Source organism: Nuphar pumila, chromosome 6, assembly GCF_984573655.1.
Source record: "Nuphar pumila chromosome 6, dmNupPumi1.hap1.1, whole genome shotgun sequence".
Taxonomy (NCBI): domain Eukaryota; kingdom Viridiplantae; phylum Streptophyta; class Magnoliopsida; order Nymphaeales; family Nymphaeaceae; genus Nuphar; species Nuphar pumila.
Window position 1 is genome coordinate 25865661 of NC_143254.1, and position 19530 is coordinate 25885190.

Here is a 19530-nt window from a genome sequence, read left to right on the forward strand (position 1 = left end):
CTTTGCTCTAAAATTATAGACTGCATGATTAAGTATATAATAAATGGTGAATATTGAAAATAAATTATTGTATGTTAAGGGTTATAATGAAAATTATGACATAACGAGAAACTCATATAGTTATGAAAATGAGTATATAAAAAGATTATGATGAAAAATCAACCTAGTATGTGAAAATTCTCATAATGGTGATATATCATAAAGGAAAGGTCTAACTAGTTTATTTAAAACCTTATAATGTCATGGCTAAACCCATGCTATATGTTGAAACATATCATGGTTCATATGATGATGAAAAAACTATATATTATACGATAAATAACTCATAGCATGTGTGAAAAATATCATATTGAAAATGAATGTTTATATAAAAAATAACTCATAGCATATGTAGAAAACCTTATACTTGATAGTGATAAAGAAAATTCACATGATTATATGAGAAATAACCTATATGTGAGAAAAACATTATTGATATAACCCAATGAATTGTCCATGGTTATTTGATGCATGCTTTGTCATGAAATGCTACAAGTGATACGAGAGATGTTTGATCCAATATAAAAATTAGATCTAGTGTAGGATCCAAATCCATTGTGGCCATAGGGTCTCACACATAGAATTCAATGAGCCATATTTGTGGGCTAATTAATTTAGTGTGTTATGGGTGGTTACAACCCCACATTCATTTATAAATTATATAATGTGGTGGGCCCATAACTCAGTGATTGTTATATTAGAAAGATATAAGCTACTTTAAGAGAGATTTTAAGAGCTCAACACTTGCACACAGGAAGATAGATGATCCAAGTGCAATATTCTTCTTGACGTAGCTGAAAATCTCTCATCATTTTTTCTCTCTCTCTCCTCTACGGTGCTCCACCTTCTCTATGCACACCATGATCCAAAAACTTAGTACCTTGGAGCCTCTGCCTGAAGTAAAAGATTTCAAGGTAGAAGGATGTCACTACCAAATAGGAGCACAAACCCAAAGAGAAGAGAATCTCAAAAAGAGAGAGAGAGAGAGAGAGAGATGTCCCCAGAGTGAGATTGGAGAAATGTAGTGGAAGGGAAGAGGGGGAGCTATTTATAACTTCACACACCCCTCTCTTATTCCTTATGGGTTCACGGCAAGTCTTGACTTGTCGTCATCCTTAGTCTCCGCAAATATTAGAAGTTAATGGCAAATAGACGGCTTGCCGTCATCCTCCTCGGTTAAGGATGATGGCAAGTGATGACTTACTGCCGTTCTTCCCCGTAAAAAGAGGTTGGGGATGACGGTAAGATGCAACTTGTCTGTAGGGGCTCTGAGGGTGACGGTAAGATGAACTTACGGTCATCCCTTCTGCAAAAATTAGCCCTCGTTGATGGCAAGTCTAGTCTAGCAATCATCCTTGGCCTATTAGGTTGGCATCTAGTCAAGACTTGTCGTCATCCTAAAAAGGCTCTTGACCAATGTTATCAGTATCGGGTCGTATTGGCAGAATTTTGATACGCTGCAGGCCTGAATAGAATATTTTTTAATAAATATAAAAAAATATAAAAATATTTTTAATATAATTTTAAAATTATTTTAATAATTTTAACACTTGTCACATAATGATTTTTTATTGTTTTTGGGCCGATAAAGAATGATTAAGCTGAGTATAGGTATTGGCCGATACAGCCGAACCGGTGGGCCAACGATTCAGGGGCAATGCCAATGCTGACAACATTGCTCTTGATCATTCAACTTGTTTTTTGCAATATCTCCTAATCCGGGAATAAACAATGATGCACAGTTTGGTATGTTGGAAAAGTAACATCCTCTACGTTAATCAATCAGTATTTTAAACTAAAAAACAAATCTATTCATTTTATAGGTCAAGAAAACTGGTCCTACTTTTCAAACAGATTTTTTTTCTCAAAGAACCAAGTTTTTTTTTTAATGTTTTGATGAGCCTCTTAGACCCCCCCCCCCCCCCTCTCTCAAAAATAAATGTTTGGAGGTGCCAGTATTGCCTTCAAAAATTTCCTTTGCAAAATATCGCTTATTTTTTGGTGAATGATAAAATATTGCAAAATTCACATCAACAAACATCTCATTTTTGAGACCATTCTTTCACAAGAATCTTTCCCGCAAATCCCTCCACATGGCTATCTTGCCATAACTCGTGCTTGCAGAAAGATCACGCGACAATGAGTTCAGGAGCTAGAATGGGACGACATTGCTGCAGTATATCCATGCTCCATAATTTGGGGATGATGAATATGGTTTTGATATAGACCCATCAACAAACCCAGTCTTAGTTCTTTGGGGATAATAATGCAACAGTCATGGCACGCCTCCAAAGACAGTTATCACTAGTTAGATGGTTGCTCACAGGAACCTTAGCAAGATTGTCCGAATGGTGAAAGTAAAACAGATTTCTTAAATATAGTTGTGGAATCTTTGGTTGATGATCTCGCGGATATGCTTATCTTCGTGTCCAATTTGATAAGATATTCCAACCTTTCTTTCAACCAATATAAATGACTAGTTGACTACCAATGTCTTTTGGAGCGTAACCCCCTAGAACTCCACATACGAACAGTTTGAAGTATTAATTAATGCATCTGAATATATGATCAGTACGATTTGATTTTATATTGCTTCAGTCTAGTTATCTAGGTTCAACCAGTCTAGTGAAATCAGGCCCACCTTTAAATTCATATACCTCAACTTGCACTCTTCATGATTATGGTAAGAAAGAAAATGTCAAATTCAGAGGGCATAAAGGCTTACAGACTAGCAGAAGTCACATGGTCACATCAAGCAAACCCATTCCAAGATTATTACCCACTGCAAAATCCAACAGTGGTCGTCCTTTTCAGTTTTCAATAGTTTTAATCTATGATTGCTTTCCATATTCAATTTCTTGTCGTTTTATTCTTTCACTCTCTTCTATATTTGTGGTATTGTTGGTTGTTTGTTGACCCTTTGTTTTTTGCTTTTTGGGTTTTTACTTTTTACAGCCTCCTAGTCATCTCAGCCATGATGAACTGTGTGATTCAATGCATGAGCAAATGAAGGACCAAGGAGTTCTCATACATGGTGCTGGCAGAAGACTAGTGGGAAACTGACAGTGGGCTGATCAGGTGCAATCATATTTCATAGAACAAGTGATGCTCCGTCTGGTTGCACAGCACCTCTCCAATTCAGACTGTGGGCTTTACAAGCATAAGCCTGTTATTGGCATGCTTTATGAGCCCAGCAATGCGTGTTGTGCAAAGAGATGGGGCGTCACATTTATCTTGTGCAATCACATTTCACCTGTTCTCAGGTGAAACAAAGATCAGCCCAAGTGAGAAACCTAAATAAGTTGAGATATTATGAGTGGAAAAACAATCGTTTCTTGAGGAATTCTTGGTAACTATTAGGAAAAATAATTGAGGGTGGTTCGAACTCCACTCACTCAAAAATGCCATTGATCATGCTCAGCTCGAGCTCTGAGAGATCTTGAACAACCTTGTCCAGGCTCCACTCAGTTCTGAACTCGGGCAGAGCTGAGCTTGACTATTGGACCAAAAGAACTTATTTTTTTAATTTATTAAAAAGCGGGAATACGATCGTGCCTCCTCTCCAAAAGTGGTCACAAGCCTGACTATTAAGCCAAAGCATCTTTTTTTGTCCATTATGTCTATGAAAAGCAACAAATATTAAAATAATCTGCTAAATTGTCATAGCATGTAAGAATCTAAAAGAAGTGGGATTTGGATCCCACCCCTTTTGATGAAGGGACCAACTCCCTACCCATTAGAGAAACAATAGCTTTTGTTTTGTTCTTAGCAACTTATGTTACATATACCTTTTAACCGAGCCTAATCGAGCTTTTCAAACTTAATCACGTTCAACAATTTGATCAAGCTTGGCTCGTTTATGCATACCGAGTTTGGACTTGTATTCAAGCTCGGCTATTTATCTTCATGAATGAACTCGAGTCAAGCCTAAACGAGCTGAGCTCAATCTAGCTCAGTTCGTTGTGCACCCCTTATAAGGTTGACATGGTACAAACATATAAAACTATGAAAAGAGGAAGACCACTGAAAACTTGAAAAGAAATAGTTAAAGGTGACATGAATTGTAAAGCCACCCGAATTGTATCTCTAGATGGACAAGAATAGAGAATTAGGACTTGCAAAACCAACTCCATATAGTTAGGATATAAAGCTTAATAGTGATGATGAGATATAATGGTGGCACATATTGCCACTGGGATTTTAATGACACAAGAAATTAGTATTAATAAAACAGAAAGTATTAAGGTTGAGGATTTTTGCTCATATGCCTTAAACACCGATTAATATGGCACACATGCACAAGCACAAGCACAAATACACAAAAAACTCATGTATGCATTCACAGAGAGAGAGAGAGAGTCTCAATTCTCGGCAGCGAACACCTCCATTTAAACTGAAACAAGATGTTCACATTAGACAAGATACCTTGTGATGGTACACACTTGTTTGCTATGAACTATCAACCAAATGTTAATCTAACATGCCAACAAGACTTTGGGTCTGGGCGTCCTTACCTACTTCAAGGTCGAAGCTGTGTGTAGCCCCAAATGAACAGGGGAAATGCCAAAGGTTCTACCAGTCCATCAGTGATGAAAGAGTTTTCCCTTAGCCTAGCCAGAAAAAAATGTTAAATCTAGCACCATAAGTGTGTTTGACATAGTTTATTTACTTAGCTTGTTCATTTTAATAATTAACGGTATGTCATCACAGATTCGATTGACCCATAACATCATTTTTAGAGTCAACCTAGTGCAGTGATCAAGAGGATTGCTCCTAAACCCTGCAGATTGATATCCTAGCTCGAATCCCTAATTATCTACCAAAGCGAGAATTAATGAAAAATAACAGAAAATACTGAAAGAATAATTAAATTCATGAATAATCCATCACCAAGCTCTCTGTCTCTCCTTTACAAGAGTATATTGCAAACAATAGGAAAATCTTGGAAACCCTAATCCTAATGTGAATCTGAGATTGATCCAAAACTCAATTAATATCTAAATGATATTCAAAACTCAATATCTAACTAAATAATACAAATAATCAAGTTGGATCAGAATGGACCCTATGGACCCAGTAGTATCTCGCTCCCACTCATGCATTATTCCTTCTCGGTTGGAGAAGAATTACCTTCAAGTGATGATCTGTTTGCACTTTTTCAGTCTCACTCTACTCCTCCGATTATATTTTTATATTATACAGTGTGAACAATTCTATGTTCCTTACAATGGGAATACAACTTGGTTCGAGAAGTGCAAAAAAAACAGTTATGCTCTTGTCAAACAAATCACAATCATTCATCATGCCTCGAAAGCTAAACAAATCAAATGGGTCTGTATTTAACAAAAAAATCTCCAACCTAAGATACAATCATGATGGCAAATTGGATCTCATTCTCTAAAACATCCATTATCCTTTTCTCTTCAACCAAATCCAAGAATTTGGACATGTTTGGTTTATGGTGTTTATATATAAGAGGCTTTTGCGTTTGTGTACTAGGTATGTCTTGAGATGTAACATCCAACGGGTTTTGGGCATTGGGATATTGGTTTTGGGTATTGGGTAAGGTATACGAAAGCTCTTTGTGGTTTGGATCTAAATGATTCAAGTTCAAATCCAAATTGGGTTTATTTATGGATTGGCCAATAGATTCTAAATTGGGTTTTGAGAGATCCAATGCAATGGATTTGAATTCAACATAAGATTTTGAATTGAAATCTTCTTGAATTGGATCTGGGTCTTTAGAAAGGTCTTCAATAGGTTCTAGTGGATATTTATTTGGCTTGGATCCTAATGTGGTTTTATCTATTTGGGTTTGGGTTTGGGTCAACGAACTGGTGGTCTGAATAAAATGTTTGAGTAGAATCTGATTGGATCATAACCAGATTGGGAGGATTACGATGTGATGGACCCGAAATATGGTAGGTTAGAGTCTGGATCAGGTTTAAGGGATGAAAGGTCTGGTCTAGACCTGATCTAAGTCCGAAAAGATGATAGGTCTGATCTTGACTCAATCCAAAACAATTTTGGAGCTCTGTCTAAGTCTGATTAGGTCCGGTTTAGGTTGGATCAACATAATTAGGACCAAAAGATTGGGTTTGAGTTTGATTCAAATAGGGGTCCAGACCAAACCTAGCTCCAAAAAGGGTTGTTTAGGTCATACCTAGGTCCAAGCTCATAGGATACAAACTAGGGACCCTGGAACCAGCCCAAAAAATCAAGTTTTGAGCTGAACTAGACCCAACCCCGTCAGATTCAGGTCTGGTTTTCCAAAACCGGCCTAATTCGGTCTTGTTGGGGAGAACTTTTTCAGAACGGAACCAAATTCCTCACCTGTCTCACCGGTCTAATTCGGTGTTGTTGGGGAGAACTTTAATCCTAATGTGGATTTGAGATAGATCCAAAACTCAATTAATATCTAAACCAGATTCAAAACTCAATATCTAACTAAATAATTAAAAGATACAAATAATCAAGTTGGATCATAATGGACCCTATGAGTCTGGTGGCATCTCGTTCCTGCTCCTGCATCACAACCTTAACATAAGAAAATAGTAATAAATAGAAAATGCTAATCATGTTCCAATGGTTAGTAACTTTGTAGATTTGATCTATATAATTCAAGAAATTGCTACAATATTCTGTGTGTGTGTGTGTGCGCGCGCGCTCGCGCTCGTGTGCTACTCAATATAAGATAAGTATACTGCAGTAATAATAAGCAAGCGTCTATTTCTGAATAGGTAAACAAGAATAGGACATGTACCAGGAACAAGTTGTCCGTTTGGTGATAAGGAACAACATTGACAATTTAGGCCGAACTGATTCTCATAACTCTGATGTACTAAAAAAGAATGGTTGGGTGGAGGAATCAGAACCCAAACAGTAGCCACGTTGAAGATGGACCCTGCAGTTAGGGGTGGCAAAATCTGACACGACCCGCCAACCCGCTTCTTAGGCGGGTTCGGGTTTGGCTTAAACGGGTTCATGTCGTAAACGGGTCGACCCGCCTAACCCGTTTATTAAATGAGTCGGGTTCGTGTTAGGGGTATGTCAACCCGGCTGACCTGTTTAATAAATGGGTTAGGGGTCAACCTGTTTACCCCAACCCGACCCGACCCGCCAACCCGTTTACCCGACCCGCCCACCAGCCCGTTTACCCGAACCCACCCCGCCAACCCATTTACCCGAACCCGACCTGCCCGCTAACCCGCCCGCTAACCCACCAACTCGTTTATTAAACGGGTTAACTGTGTCGTGTCGGGTTACCCGTTTAATAAATGGATCAGGTTCGTGTTTGCCACAGCCGACCTGTTTAATAAACTGGTCGATTTCCTGTTGAGGTATGCTGACCCGCCGACCCGACCCACCAACCCGATTGCCACCCCTACCTGCACTGACATCAACCTCCTTTTAGGACCTTTACTAGACTACAAAAGTAAACTAAAGGCGAGTAGAAATTGTAGCAATCCACACACCCCACCCAATGTGAAACCAAAACCAATTTACTCGGTGGGAACCTCAAGCTGACCTTCCATCTACTGATATGGAGCACTTAGAGGAAAAGACAAACATATCCTTCTGGTCATAGATAACTTAGACTTTCTCTAAATTCTACAAGGAGCCTGCGAAATGCAAATACCACAACTATCTTATTCCCGCCTTCACTGGTCATCCCCACGAACGCCCAATCGTCGAACTCATGTTGGACGCACGGCATTGCACCTGACTTCTTTTTTTTTTTGTGATTTTGATCATTTAGCGGCCGTTGGCGGTTTTGAACTGCCGTTAAAGACCAACATGAGTTCGACGATTGAGCGTTGGGTGAAACACCCAATCGTGTGTATATATATATATAGTCTGACTACACCCTTAATTGCAAAAGGCTATCCAATGAGGATTTAGTCTTTCCTTTTTCAAACATAGAGGTACAAATGCAATCAATGACAAATAAATAGCCTAATGATCTCTACACAAATAGTTCTCACCATTGTGGAGTCTCTAAAGAAAAAGCAGAAGGGAACAGTTACATGTGGCTTGTGATTTTACCAACTAATCACAAACAGATAGTTCCGTTTTAGATAGTTAAGCAACCATTATTTGAACACAATTTTACTTTTCTCTTGTTCCCACTTTCATTGGTCGTCCCAATTTCACATTTATCATAGTCCCCGGGCTCACCCAGTCTAAACCAACCAAAGCAACAGATCATCCGTTGATTAATAAGTCAAAAAGCTCTCTCTCTCTCTCTCTCTCTCTCTCTCTCTCTCTCTCTCGCGCGCGCGCAAGAGCAATGCAAACGATTCAGCAGAAAAACAATAGATGAGTCCCACATGACAAGAAATGCTCGACTACAAAATAACCACTGTAAGGAATCTCACATCAGGATTTGCTTAGCAAAGGAATGAAAAATATCATGATAACATTGCAATTACAACCTATTTCAATATGCCAACACATTTTTTTTACTGCTTCTACTAATGAGATAACTCATTGTATCAGACACTATCAATTGCTTGATATATGATATACTCCTTGAATATAGGATATGCAAATCAGGATATGTAAATGGATTTCTCAATCTGTCAATACGTAGGAAGGGACAATTTGAAGTCACAAACATAAAATTACCAACTAAAATTAATATTTTGAACTCATCAATGCATATCGACAGCTCACCATAAGCTTTTCTACTTGCACTAATATAAACATTTCTTAGAAGCTTCTTTAAAGCAAAATTTTGCACGTATCTTCTCCCAGAACTACGGAAACAAGCTTTTAATCAATACATGTCAATGATTTAAAGCACTGCTGACATTTCAAGAATTATTAACCTTGTGTCATTTCAAGAACAGAACAGCAACTAGAGAAGGAAGAAAATTACAGCATTTTATTATACTATGAACCAGGTGCATTCATATACATTCCCTTAGCTCAATAAACCCGCTGGGGTGCGTCTAAACGATAACTGGATCAACATCGAATACAACAGAAGATAAGAGTAAGGTAGGTACAATCATAGTTACAGCTCAACTACTACTCATTCAAAAAAGAATTTAGTGAAAGATTTTGGCTGATATGTACAAATTACCAGCCCGAATACACCTGTATAAGTTATTCCTTTAGCTGTGCTACCATCATCCATGAGCTGTTTGGCCTCGGATTGTCTAGTGGATGTCACACTCTTGTTGCACATGTAAGATGCAATGCAAATATCTGCAGGCTCATAAGATTTGTGGAACAATTCTTCAATCTGCTAAATAAGAGATTTGTAATGGGATTACTAAAACAATTCCCCTTAAGTTATATGAAAAACCCATCTCAAAGATTGACACTGGTAAACAATTGGAGGATTTGAATGCAAGATTCACATAATGTCTCATAACCACCTCCCATCTAGTAATAATTATCCAGCTTTTTAGCATGGAGGGCAGGCTGGTAGCCAAAATTACTCATGCAATACACCCAACTTTTATAAAGGCTATTCCACATTAAGATTTCAAAGATTATCTAACCACTTCTAACGAAACTCATAAAATGATGCAAAACACAGTTGTTGATGAAAGCAAGAGTGTATCACACGTATTTCATACTTACCATGCAAAGGTGGTTTTAGGAATAAAAGGTGAAAGGAGTTTCAGCTGCATCCACTTTTATGAATCTAAGAAAGCACACAACCTTTTTTTTCAAATTCAATCATGTATACGGAAAATCAATACTACCTGATCTGCAAATTTGAGGATTTTCAGATTGGACTCCTGCATCACGAACAACACTGCTACCACCAGAAGTTTCATGAAGTCTCTGACTTTGCTGCATCGTCTTTTGGTAATACAAAAAGAAGAGCAGTAATGAGATAAAACAGAAAAGAGTCATCGTTTAGCTCTTTTATCATTCAATACTGTCAAATAAAATAACTGTAACATCACACCTGTGATGCTAAGTGCATTTGTTGATAGCTAAGCTGGCGGGAATAATATTCCTGGAAATTCATATCATGAAGTTGACCACGCATGGGATTTAAAGATGAGGAGCACTGTGGCAACTGATTTGAACCAGGGAGCTGGGTTGGTGGAACCTCAGGCAATTGAAAGGCACCATGAAATGGTGGTAGAGGTGCATGAGTCATAGCAAACGGTGACAGGTAGTGTTGGACGCCAGGAAACATAAATGGTGCCATTCCTCCACCCATCCACATGATCTGCACAATCGAAAAATATCTTTAAAGAATAATTCCATTGCCAGAAAAGTAACTTATTGGAGAATAGAACTTGTATATGATCACATGCCTGTACTTGCAGCTGAAGAGATTTCAAATACTCGATCGCCTCATCCAACATTGAAGCCTTATCTGACTGAGTAACAAGAATTGACAAAACTCTCTTGGCAAATTAACAATCTAAAACAATGGTCATGATATTGTAGATAATCCAAGAGATGCATTAGAAAATGATTATTACAACAAATGTCAATATTTTATCAATATAATAAAGCCACCAATTTAACTACCACATTTCAGTAGATAGGTGAGCCTAGTTAGAAGAACTCCACAACCATCAGAAGAATTTAGACAGATTCAATCACGTAAATCTGAACTTGAAAAAAAAAGAGAAAAGAGAAAAGGATGATTCACCTTGTTGCAGTGAGGTATAAGCTCTTGCAATGCTTTCATCTTCTCATTGATCCGGTCCCTGCGTCTCTGCATTAGCCAAAAGCATAAAGCAAGGAACCAAAATGCTAATTGCAAGAATAAGACAGCATAAATACAGCATACCCTCTCTGAAAGATTATGGACCTCAGCAGCTCGGCTTTTGCGAGATGAGGTAGACTTTGTAGGCAGCTTTATGGCTTCAGAAGATTCATACTCTATGCCCTGCATGGTTTTCCCATACTGATTTCCGCACCAAAAAAATCATCCTAGTAACCAACAAATGAAAGTCTACACATCCATTTCAATTTTCTTTTCCATATTCCTTTAACGACCAAGAAAAGGTAGTTCATACAGAAAATTTTCAATTCAGGCTTCGAAGATACACAATTTGCATAAAAAGAGAGGCATGAGAAAATTAGAACAAATAAGTTGTGATGTACGGTGACAGATATTAACTGATTGTAAGATGTTGAAAATGCATAACATGAGTCCTAGAAACCAACTGAAGCTGAGAAAAATTCTCTTCTGTATATTTCAAACCATTAGATTTATCATACCAGAAAATCACTTTTGTCTTGGGAAATAGTAAAAATTCCAAACTCTGCCAGTGTTAGTGACCAAGTAGTTAATTAAGTACTTAACAACTAAGGATTCTACCAGGGAAAAATATTTCCTCCTAACAGTTTGCAAAGAGAAAAACAAAAATAAAAGAGCAGACAAAAGTGCCATATAAAGTAAGCATACACAAGCGTGCACACGTACACACAGTCACCCAAATGGAAAAAGGAAAAAGGAAGAAAAATAAAAGAAATATGCTATAGAGAGAGAGAAAAATAAAAAAGCAAGTGCCAGAAAAGTAAAAGGAATTTAGCAAAAGAAATGTAAAGCAAGTCAACTACTACACTAAAAGTTGCAAATCTAGTCCAAATAATTTCTCTATCAGACGATTATGATCCAGTTTTTTTGGATAAACAATTATGATCTGGTTTTTGTTCCTGTTCCTTTTGCAAAAAACTACGTATTAAGTGACAATTTGCAAAGATAGAACTAACAATATCTTCTAACTTAACATATTCTCTTTTCCTTTTACAAGGGAAAAGGGTGAGTAGGGGATTGATAAAGGAGAGGCATCAATCGCATAGTAAACTGTTAGGATATGTTTGCTTATCATTATGATTGTAGATATCCCAGATTCCTTCCCTTCGCAGAATCAACAATACATGAATTTAGTTACAACTAGTTTGCTGATTAAGGAAATTTCTAGGAAAAATTGAAACCAATTTTCACAGTTTTCTGCTAAATAAGAACTAGTAGCAGTACATAATAAGAAAAAAGTTGGGGGAACGAAAACTTGTAAGAGAAGGAAAAAAGAGGAAGAAAGGATGCAGGAGAAGAGGAAGAAATAGAAGTATGTGTAACTAAAAAAACTAAATTTTGCAAGATTCTCCAAACCTAATAAAAATTCAGATGGTTTAACTCATATAGAAATACTGAGTAACTGACCTCACTTGGGCAATCAGATTCATCAACATCCCTGATTTTTCTTTTCTGGCAATTCTTGCTAGAGGTTTGCCTGCCAGCCTTCACAGCATTGCTTCCAGATGCACCTGAAGATGAAGTTCTTTCAAGAATGTCAGCCACAGCCTGTCCTTTCTCGCTAGTGGTTAACAGTCCCTGGGGTGGACCACTCTCCATGGGTAGAACATTATCTGTAGATTCACTAGTGAACAAAGAAGGATTGAGCTTGATCCCACTTTGATGTATATCACAATTCTTTGGCCCAACTGCAGTAATTGGTGGCTCGCCTGGAGAATTACGCACCAGGATCTTTGACCTGTCCCCAGGTCTTTCACTATTTGGATTTCTCTTAGTCACAGCCTTTGCTGGCTGAGCAAAATGTGAGAAATTGACCTTCTTGGTAACATCCTGATGCAAACTGGATGTATTTGTGTCAGTGGTGACTTGTTCTTTAGGGTGCAGCATCAGGGGTGAAGTTTGGTTTCCAACTGAGTCACCCATAAAATCTGAATTAGACGATGGTGAACAAATAAGCTCTGATCTGCCTATGGCATGCTTGGACAGGTTCCCGGTTTTGCATTCAACCCTGGAAGAATCAGAAACACACTGTTTTAGCGTTTTCTCCACTTCTCGGACTTCCTTGCTTGGTCTGTCAGCCTGAACTGTATCCGTGATTGGCATTTCGTTGAAAAAATTGGAGCACAATTCTTCAAATGGATCATCAAGAGGGAGCCATGACGCAGATTCATCCCCTTGAGCCAAATCTCGGTGTCCACACCCAATTTCATCCTTATCCAGATCTGTGCACTCATTCTTTGCTGCTTGTTCAAATCTCAATTTAGACTTCGTTTCGTGACAACCAACCAATTGTTTCTTGTGATTTTGCGCTTGCAAGACAACTTGACCATTTTGCCACATCAATTCCACAAGCTCCTGATTTTGCCTATCGTGCAAAGCAGAATTAGAACTCGACAAGGTGCACGTATTTTCAAAGATAAATTGGAAAAACATAGCAGCAAAATGAGCTGAACCGGGGGGGAAAGCACAAAAATGGAGCTGGTGCTTACCCCATGTTTTTCTTTTGCCGCCCAGAAATCAAATCACTCTTTAGGGCTTGAGTAAAACCTGAAAAAGACTCTGTTCTCTCTTCCATAATCCAATCCGGAATACATCGATTCATCACTTCAGAATTGGCTCCTTCTCATACAGAAACATAAAAGGCAAAAAGAGAATGATTCAACAAATGGGAGTAAAGACGTACCCTTATTATTTTAAGCAGATGTGCTGAATTTCAAAAGCCTAAAGCAGATAAATAATTGAGCAAGGACAGGAAATCAAAGTAGCAGAAACCAAAATGATAAAATAAGAACATTAAATGAAAACAAATGTTCCATATCATAAGCAATTGAATTCCAGAACTTTGACTATACTCAGAAAGTAAAGAAGATGAAAACAAAAGAACTGCAACAGGTCTGCAAAAAGCACCGACAGTATCCAGATAGCCTTCAACGAAAGACCAAGAAAATAAATAAGCAACATGTAAAAAATCAAAACTTACATTTTCAGAAAAAGATAATAAACAAGATTAGTAGCAGAAAATTAAAAGTCCATATCAGGGCAGAACGGCTGAAAATGTCTCTCCAGAAAAATCTACATGCTAAGGATGCTCAGTTAACATTACACCCAACCAAATTCCACAAAAATAACTAATAATTACACATACCCCATTCAAAACCCATTAAGTAATACAAAACCCAGATGAGAAGAAGATAAAAAAAGTAACAATGCGACAGCATCTCACATCCAAGGAAGGAAAATTAGTAACCAAGATCCCATGAATTAACAATTGAAGGATTAATATTTGCCACTGCCCACATGGCAAAAAGAAGGATAAAGTCATAGCCTCATTCATTCTCTGCAATAAACGGTACCAAAATGGTACAACACCCACAATCACATTCATGAAAAAAGAAAAGAACAAGAAAAGGGAGAAGAAAACCATACACCGACCTAGAAGATGAAGACTGTTAAAATGCATTGCTCTCATGACACCTCTAAGAATTTGTGACATAAAGGAAGCCAAATAGAAATAAATGGGGAGACACCCACCTGGCTCAGTCATGTCCTCTTTACTGTTCAGACTCTTGAATTCTTCTGCAGGGGACATCAATCATAGTTTGCTCCTGCACCTGCAACTCGAGGAAAGAGGGGTGAACATCTTACTCGCTTGGAGTCTTGGACTATGAACTCAACTTAACAATGGTTTGTTAACCATGGTCAGAATCCTGACCCACATCCATTGGAGTTTCATGTTTTGAATTTATTGTGGGTCAAGGATGACACACAAAATGGAAATTCTATTTATGGGTTGAAAAGATCCTATATGTCAATAAACGAAAAAAAAAGAGAAAATTAACTTGGGTAGTTAGAGAAATTACCACATTACTCTTTGCTCCACTTTAAAGACAAATTAAAAGAAAAAAAAAACAGAAAAGTTGTCATAAAACTAATAGTAAAATCTCAATTATGAATCTTCAAATTATTAATTACTATTTCTTCCTTCTCCAAAGTTTGATAATTCTTTTGTTACAAGTTTTACCAAATTGCTGTGGCAAAGGGACGATGAAGAGGTGAAAAGACCAAATATATTTTAAGATTAAATGAAAACTATAAAGTCAAAACTTAAAGAAGAAAATAGGAAATCAACTCTCTCTCTCTCTCTCTCTCTCTCTCTCTCTCTCATATATAAGCCTCTCAAATGCCATGCTGGCATGTAAGACCAAGCGTATAATCTGATTTGTAAAGGATAAGATTTTTTTGTATTAAACTAAGATAGTAGTGAAGGAGATTAATCTGTAAAGGTCTATTCATGACCTACTTAAATAAGACTTTGCTGCTTTTTAGGTGCATTTTGAATGATGTGAGTTAAGGAAACTAATAGCTCATGGTTTGGCTTGTGTTGGGCTTGTAAAGTGCTTGTTGTAACTAATCAAAGAGTCTAAAAAAGGTTTAGAGCAGTGAGATGGGACCTAGGCCGCTAGGCATGTGGTCTAGACTCAAATATCATGGGCATCACTCCTTGTATAAATCAAAAGCTTGGCGACTCCTTGGTGGCAAAGGTAAGTCCACATAGTTTTATGTGGCTAGGACAATGACATTAAGTATGGTAGATAGAGTTAGCATAGCTAGGTCTTTAATCTTGATGGTGGTTTCTCCATGTAAATATCAGAAAAAAAACTCATGAAACCAATATAATGAATCAATACTCTTTGAGGGCAAGAGGTAAGCACACAAAGTTTTATGTTGTTAGGACAATGATCGTAAGTACGACATGCAGAGCCAGCGCAACTAGGCCTCTAATCCTTAGAGTAGTTTCTCACTATGAATATATAAAAAAAAACAAGTATAAGCTCATCAACTAGTAACAAATATATTTTATATACATTGAAGTGTATTTTTTGCTTGCAAGCAATAAGTCTAGAGTTCAAATTACAATTGTAGCTTTAAATGATGCATTTATGTCACACATTTTGATCCTTGCTCAAAAGCATTCTAACTTAAATTTTATTATTTTTAATTTAAAAACTTGTATTTTTTTAATAAATGAACAAGCTTGCCGCTTTAACAAGAGCTCATCATAAACAAAGCTTAGCACGGCTCACCTAAAAAATAAGCTTAAGCTTAAATACTCTTTATTTGGCTCTCCTAATAATGTAATCCACCTTGTTAGGATTGTTCACATGGACAAAGAGTATGAACTTGAATTGAAAAGACAAATACGTGAAAATACATTATTTTTCAATATTTTGTATAATATGGTAATATATACAAATATATTTGTAAATAATAAAATAAATAAATTGAAAACTTATAAAAACAAGACGCTTGTCATAGAATGTCACGTGGCATGTTTGCATGATGGAGTACATTAAGACCCCAACCAGCGAGTTCCTATGACGTAGACTCAATTGATGACTCATGAGGGGATAAAGTTTATGGTGCAGTTTGCGACACCTTTTGCTGGAAAAGAAAGAAAAAAACTATTGCAAACTTGGGATGGGATCATTTGTGGGACGGACAGGACATAACATGGACCAGACAAGCTTTAGTAGAGGGTTGCTCGGTCTATTCAAGCCCACGGGTGTCCCTCAGTGTCCAATCAAAATATTATAAACCAATGATTCACTTGAGAATCGGTATCGGCCCTGAATCGTTTGGCCGACTATTCAGCTGAATCGGACCGATACCAATTCTCAAATGAATCATTCTGAATTGACTAATTAAAAAATATTTCGTGTCATGTTAAACCTATTAAAATAATATTAAAAAATTGATTTTAGGTATTTTTACATTTATTATAAAATAGCCGACTCAGGTTAGCATCATGTCGATTTTCTGCCCATACAATACGTATCGGCCAATGTGCACCGATACTGACAACATTGGTTCAAACATTGATGCTGTCAACCAGTCAAATCATAAACTTTATTCATATGGTAACAGCTAATAATGGCTTTACATCTAACTTATGATTGATTCGGACACTCAACTCAAGATTTCTTCAAGGCGAGGGTTCCATGGATGCCGTTCATCTAAGCATCATCAGTAGGATGTCCATCTCTTAAAGAGGCCCCACCTCTTTTCTCAGTGTCCGATAAAAAAAGTAGGTATTTTTTTACACTTGAAGATGAAGGACGTCCAAGGTGCCCTTTATAGTGTTACCGGTAGGGGTGGCAATCGGGTCGGGTCGGTGGGTTGACGGGTCAGCATACCTCAACACGAACCCAACCTGTTTATTAAACAGGTCGGCTGTGGCAAACATGAACCTGACCCATTTATTAAACGTGTAACCCGACACGACATGGTTAACCCGTTTAATAAACGGGTCGGGTCGGGTAAACGGGTTGACCTGCCCGCCTAACCTGTTTATTAAACGGGTCAGCCAGGTTGGCGGGTTGGCATACCCCTAACACGAACCCGACCTGTTTAATAAACGGGTTAGGCGGGTCGACCCATTTACGACACGAACCCGTTTAAGCCAAACCCGAACCTGGCTAAAAAGCGGGTTGGCGGGTTGTGTCAGATTTTGCCACCCCTAGTTACCGGGACCTCTCAACCTGATCCTCTCTCTAAAAATGTTGCCTTCAAGGGCTTGAATCGGCGTGGCCCGGCATGCCGCCTGTCGGTTCAGGCCCATTAATAGGCCGCCGGTTCATGAACCAGACCGTTTGTGAGAATGTCAAACTGCATCGGCCAAGTGAAACTTGCACGGTTTTAGGCGGGCCGGTTCACGGGTTGAACCGGTAGAATTGAAAAAAATTCAGAAAATTTGAAAAAATAAAAATAAACACCATGATTTTACGTGAAAAACCTCGAAAGGGAAAAAACCACGGGACCAAAGTCCAATTTTTCATTATGAACAAAAATTACAAATTAAAATTAGAAAGAAAAAAAAACTAAAATTATAAATATTACAACTAAAAATAAAATTACTTCTTTAGATGGATGCGGTTTACTAGATGGGTTGTTTCCGATTCACATGTTAAACGGGTTCAGATTGTATCGGGTTTTTGGGTAGGGGGGATGAAATCGGCATGACCCACTACACGGTTCACGGGTTGGGTGCTGACCATTACTGCAGCTCTTGGGACGTACCAGTCTGGGTTCCAATGGGCCAGTTCCGGTCCAGTTATAAGGGTCGAACCTGCCCATTAGCCACCTCTACCTTCAAAGGTTTATTTGGGTCAACCTATATCAGATCCGAATAAAATATGGATTGAGTCTGATCTATGATTTTTCACTGGATATACAACCTGACTCGACGTGACCAAGTATTTTAACTAGAAATTCAAAAAAGGAATTAGATCCACAAGAATAATTACCCAAATTTACCAGTAAAATGGTGATTTTTTAAAGCTTTTTGGACCTTGGATTCTAGTTTAATATCGTACCAGATGGGACCAATAATTGCAGCTGGTGGGGTCTAATCAATCCATCGATATCCAACAAGAATGTGACAACCATTTGCTTCTTACACTCCCCCAACAAAGAATTTGTCCAATTTTAATCTTTTAAATTGGAATTAATAGGTAGAGGAACATATAAATAATCCACAATGATATTCATTTAAGATTTTTTTGTATTTACGTCCCTTCTCTCTCTTCAGAAAGAAAAAAAATAAATTGTATTTACCATTTATAAATGGGGCACAGCTTGATACACCTGGCTAGGTGGGTTGGTTTAAAAGCGTCCAAGATGATAACATGCGGTGAGATCGATATCCAGGGTGTCGATTGACCTTTCCCATAGTTAAGGTCGAACCTAAAGGCACTGTTGTGTTGAGAAGCAAGATGGGCCTCAGGAGCCACAAGGGGAGTTTGACATAGTGGGGTGGGGCCTTGGCTGTTAAACGGGCCGTCAAGGTTCGAATTCTCATGTGTGTTGCTCTTCTGAGCAAACCAATGCGCAGCATAAGCCCTGGCGGCAGGGGTCCTAGCCTCGGAGTTTTATGTTGCTGGCATGATGACCGTAGGTATGGCCAACTGAGCCAGCGCGATCATGCTGGGTGCAATTTCTTTGAGTTATAATTTAAAAAAAAAAGATGGACCTCAAGAATTTATCAGTGGAAGTTTGCTATAAGACCAGCTGTGTTTACTCCTATCTTGGCCTTGGCTTAGCCAAAAGAAAAAAGAAAAAAGGAGGGAGAACAATTTTCCCTAATTCATAATATATTCTTACATGGCGATTTGTAATTTTTCAAAAAATCTTGAGTTACCATCTCTCTCTAAAACATCTCCATAAATTGCACCTATCTCTTTTCTCATTGGCCATAAAAACAAACTTATACATGGGGTTGGCCAAGCCCATGCATAACGTTTATTTGAGATGCATATATTTTTATGGTTTTATTCATTTTATTTATAATAAGTTAACATAATCTAGGCCCAACCATATGGATGGACCATTACATTTTAATTAAAATCTATATTAAGCCATATAAAAGAGAAGTTATTTCTTTTAGTTATGTAGTTGCATATATATTTTAAAAATAAGTTATGTGTTTTAAACATATACATATTTGTATGCATTTATTAATTTATTTATCATAGAAAAATTAATATAAACTTGATTTATGTAGGCCAGGCCATATGGATGGCTGTTAAATAACTGGTAATAACATAATAATACAACAACAATATTAATAAGGATATAGGCAACGAACCAGCGCAGCTCAATTTGTGGATGGGTCGATCATTTGGCAATGGAAGTAGGGTTTATGCTTGATAAGGATTGAGCCAAGGTCTTGAAAGCTTGCCCAGGTCCAA

General features: G+C 37.7%; 1 protein-coding gene across 2 annotated transcripts; it reads right to left on the minus strand.

Annotated features, from left to right (window-relative positions):
• Positions 1–8904: 8904 nt before the first annotated feature.
• LOC149834421 (transcription factor PIF4-like) lies at positions 8905–14404 on the minus strand. Of its 2 annotated transcripts, none has more exons than XM_090010125.1 (9): positions 14315–14404; positions 13273–13402; positions 12191–13148; positions 10811–10909; positions 10670–10735; positions 10326–10391; positions 9968–10237; positions 9759–9858; positions 8905–9289 (listed from the first exon to the last, which is right to left on the minus strand). In XM_090010125.1, the coding sequence occupies exons 1-9, from the start codon at positions 14370–14372 to the stop codon at positions 9285–9287; spliced, it is 1752 nt and encodes a 583-aa protein (XP_089866251.1). In that variant the 5' UTR covers positions 14373–14404; the 3' UTR covers positions 8905–9284. The 2 variants fall into 2 exon arrangements, with proteins under 2 accessions (XP_089866251.1, XP_089866250.1); XM_090010124.1 differs by having other exon boundaries at positions 9169–9292.
• Positions 14405–19530: the final 5126 nt, after the last annotated feature.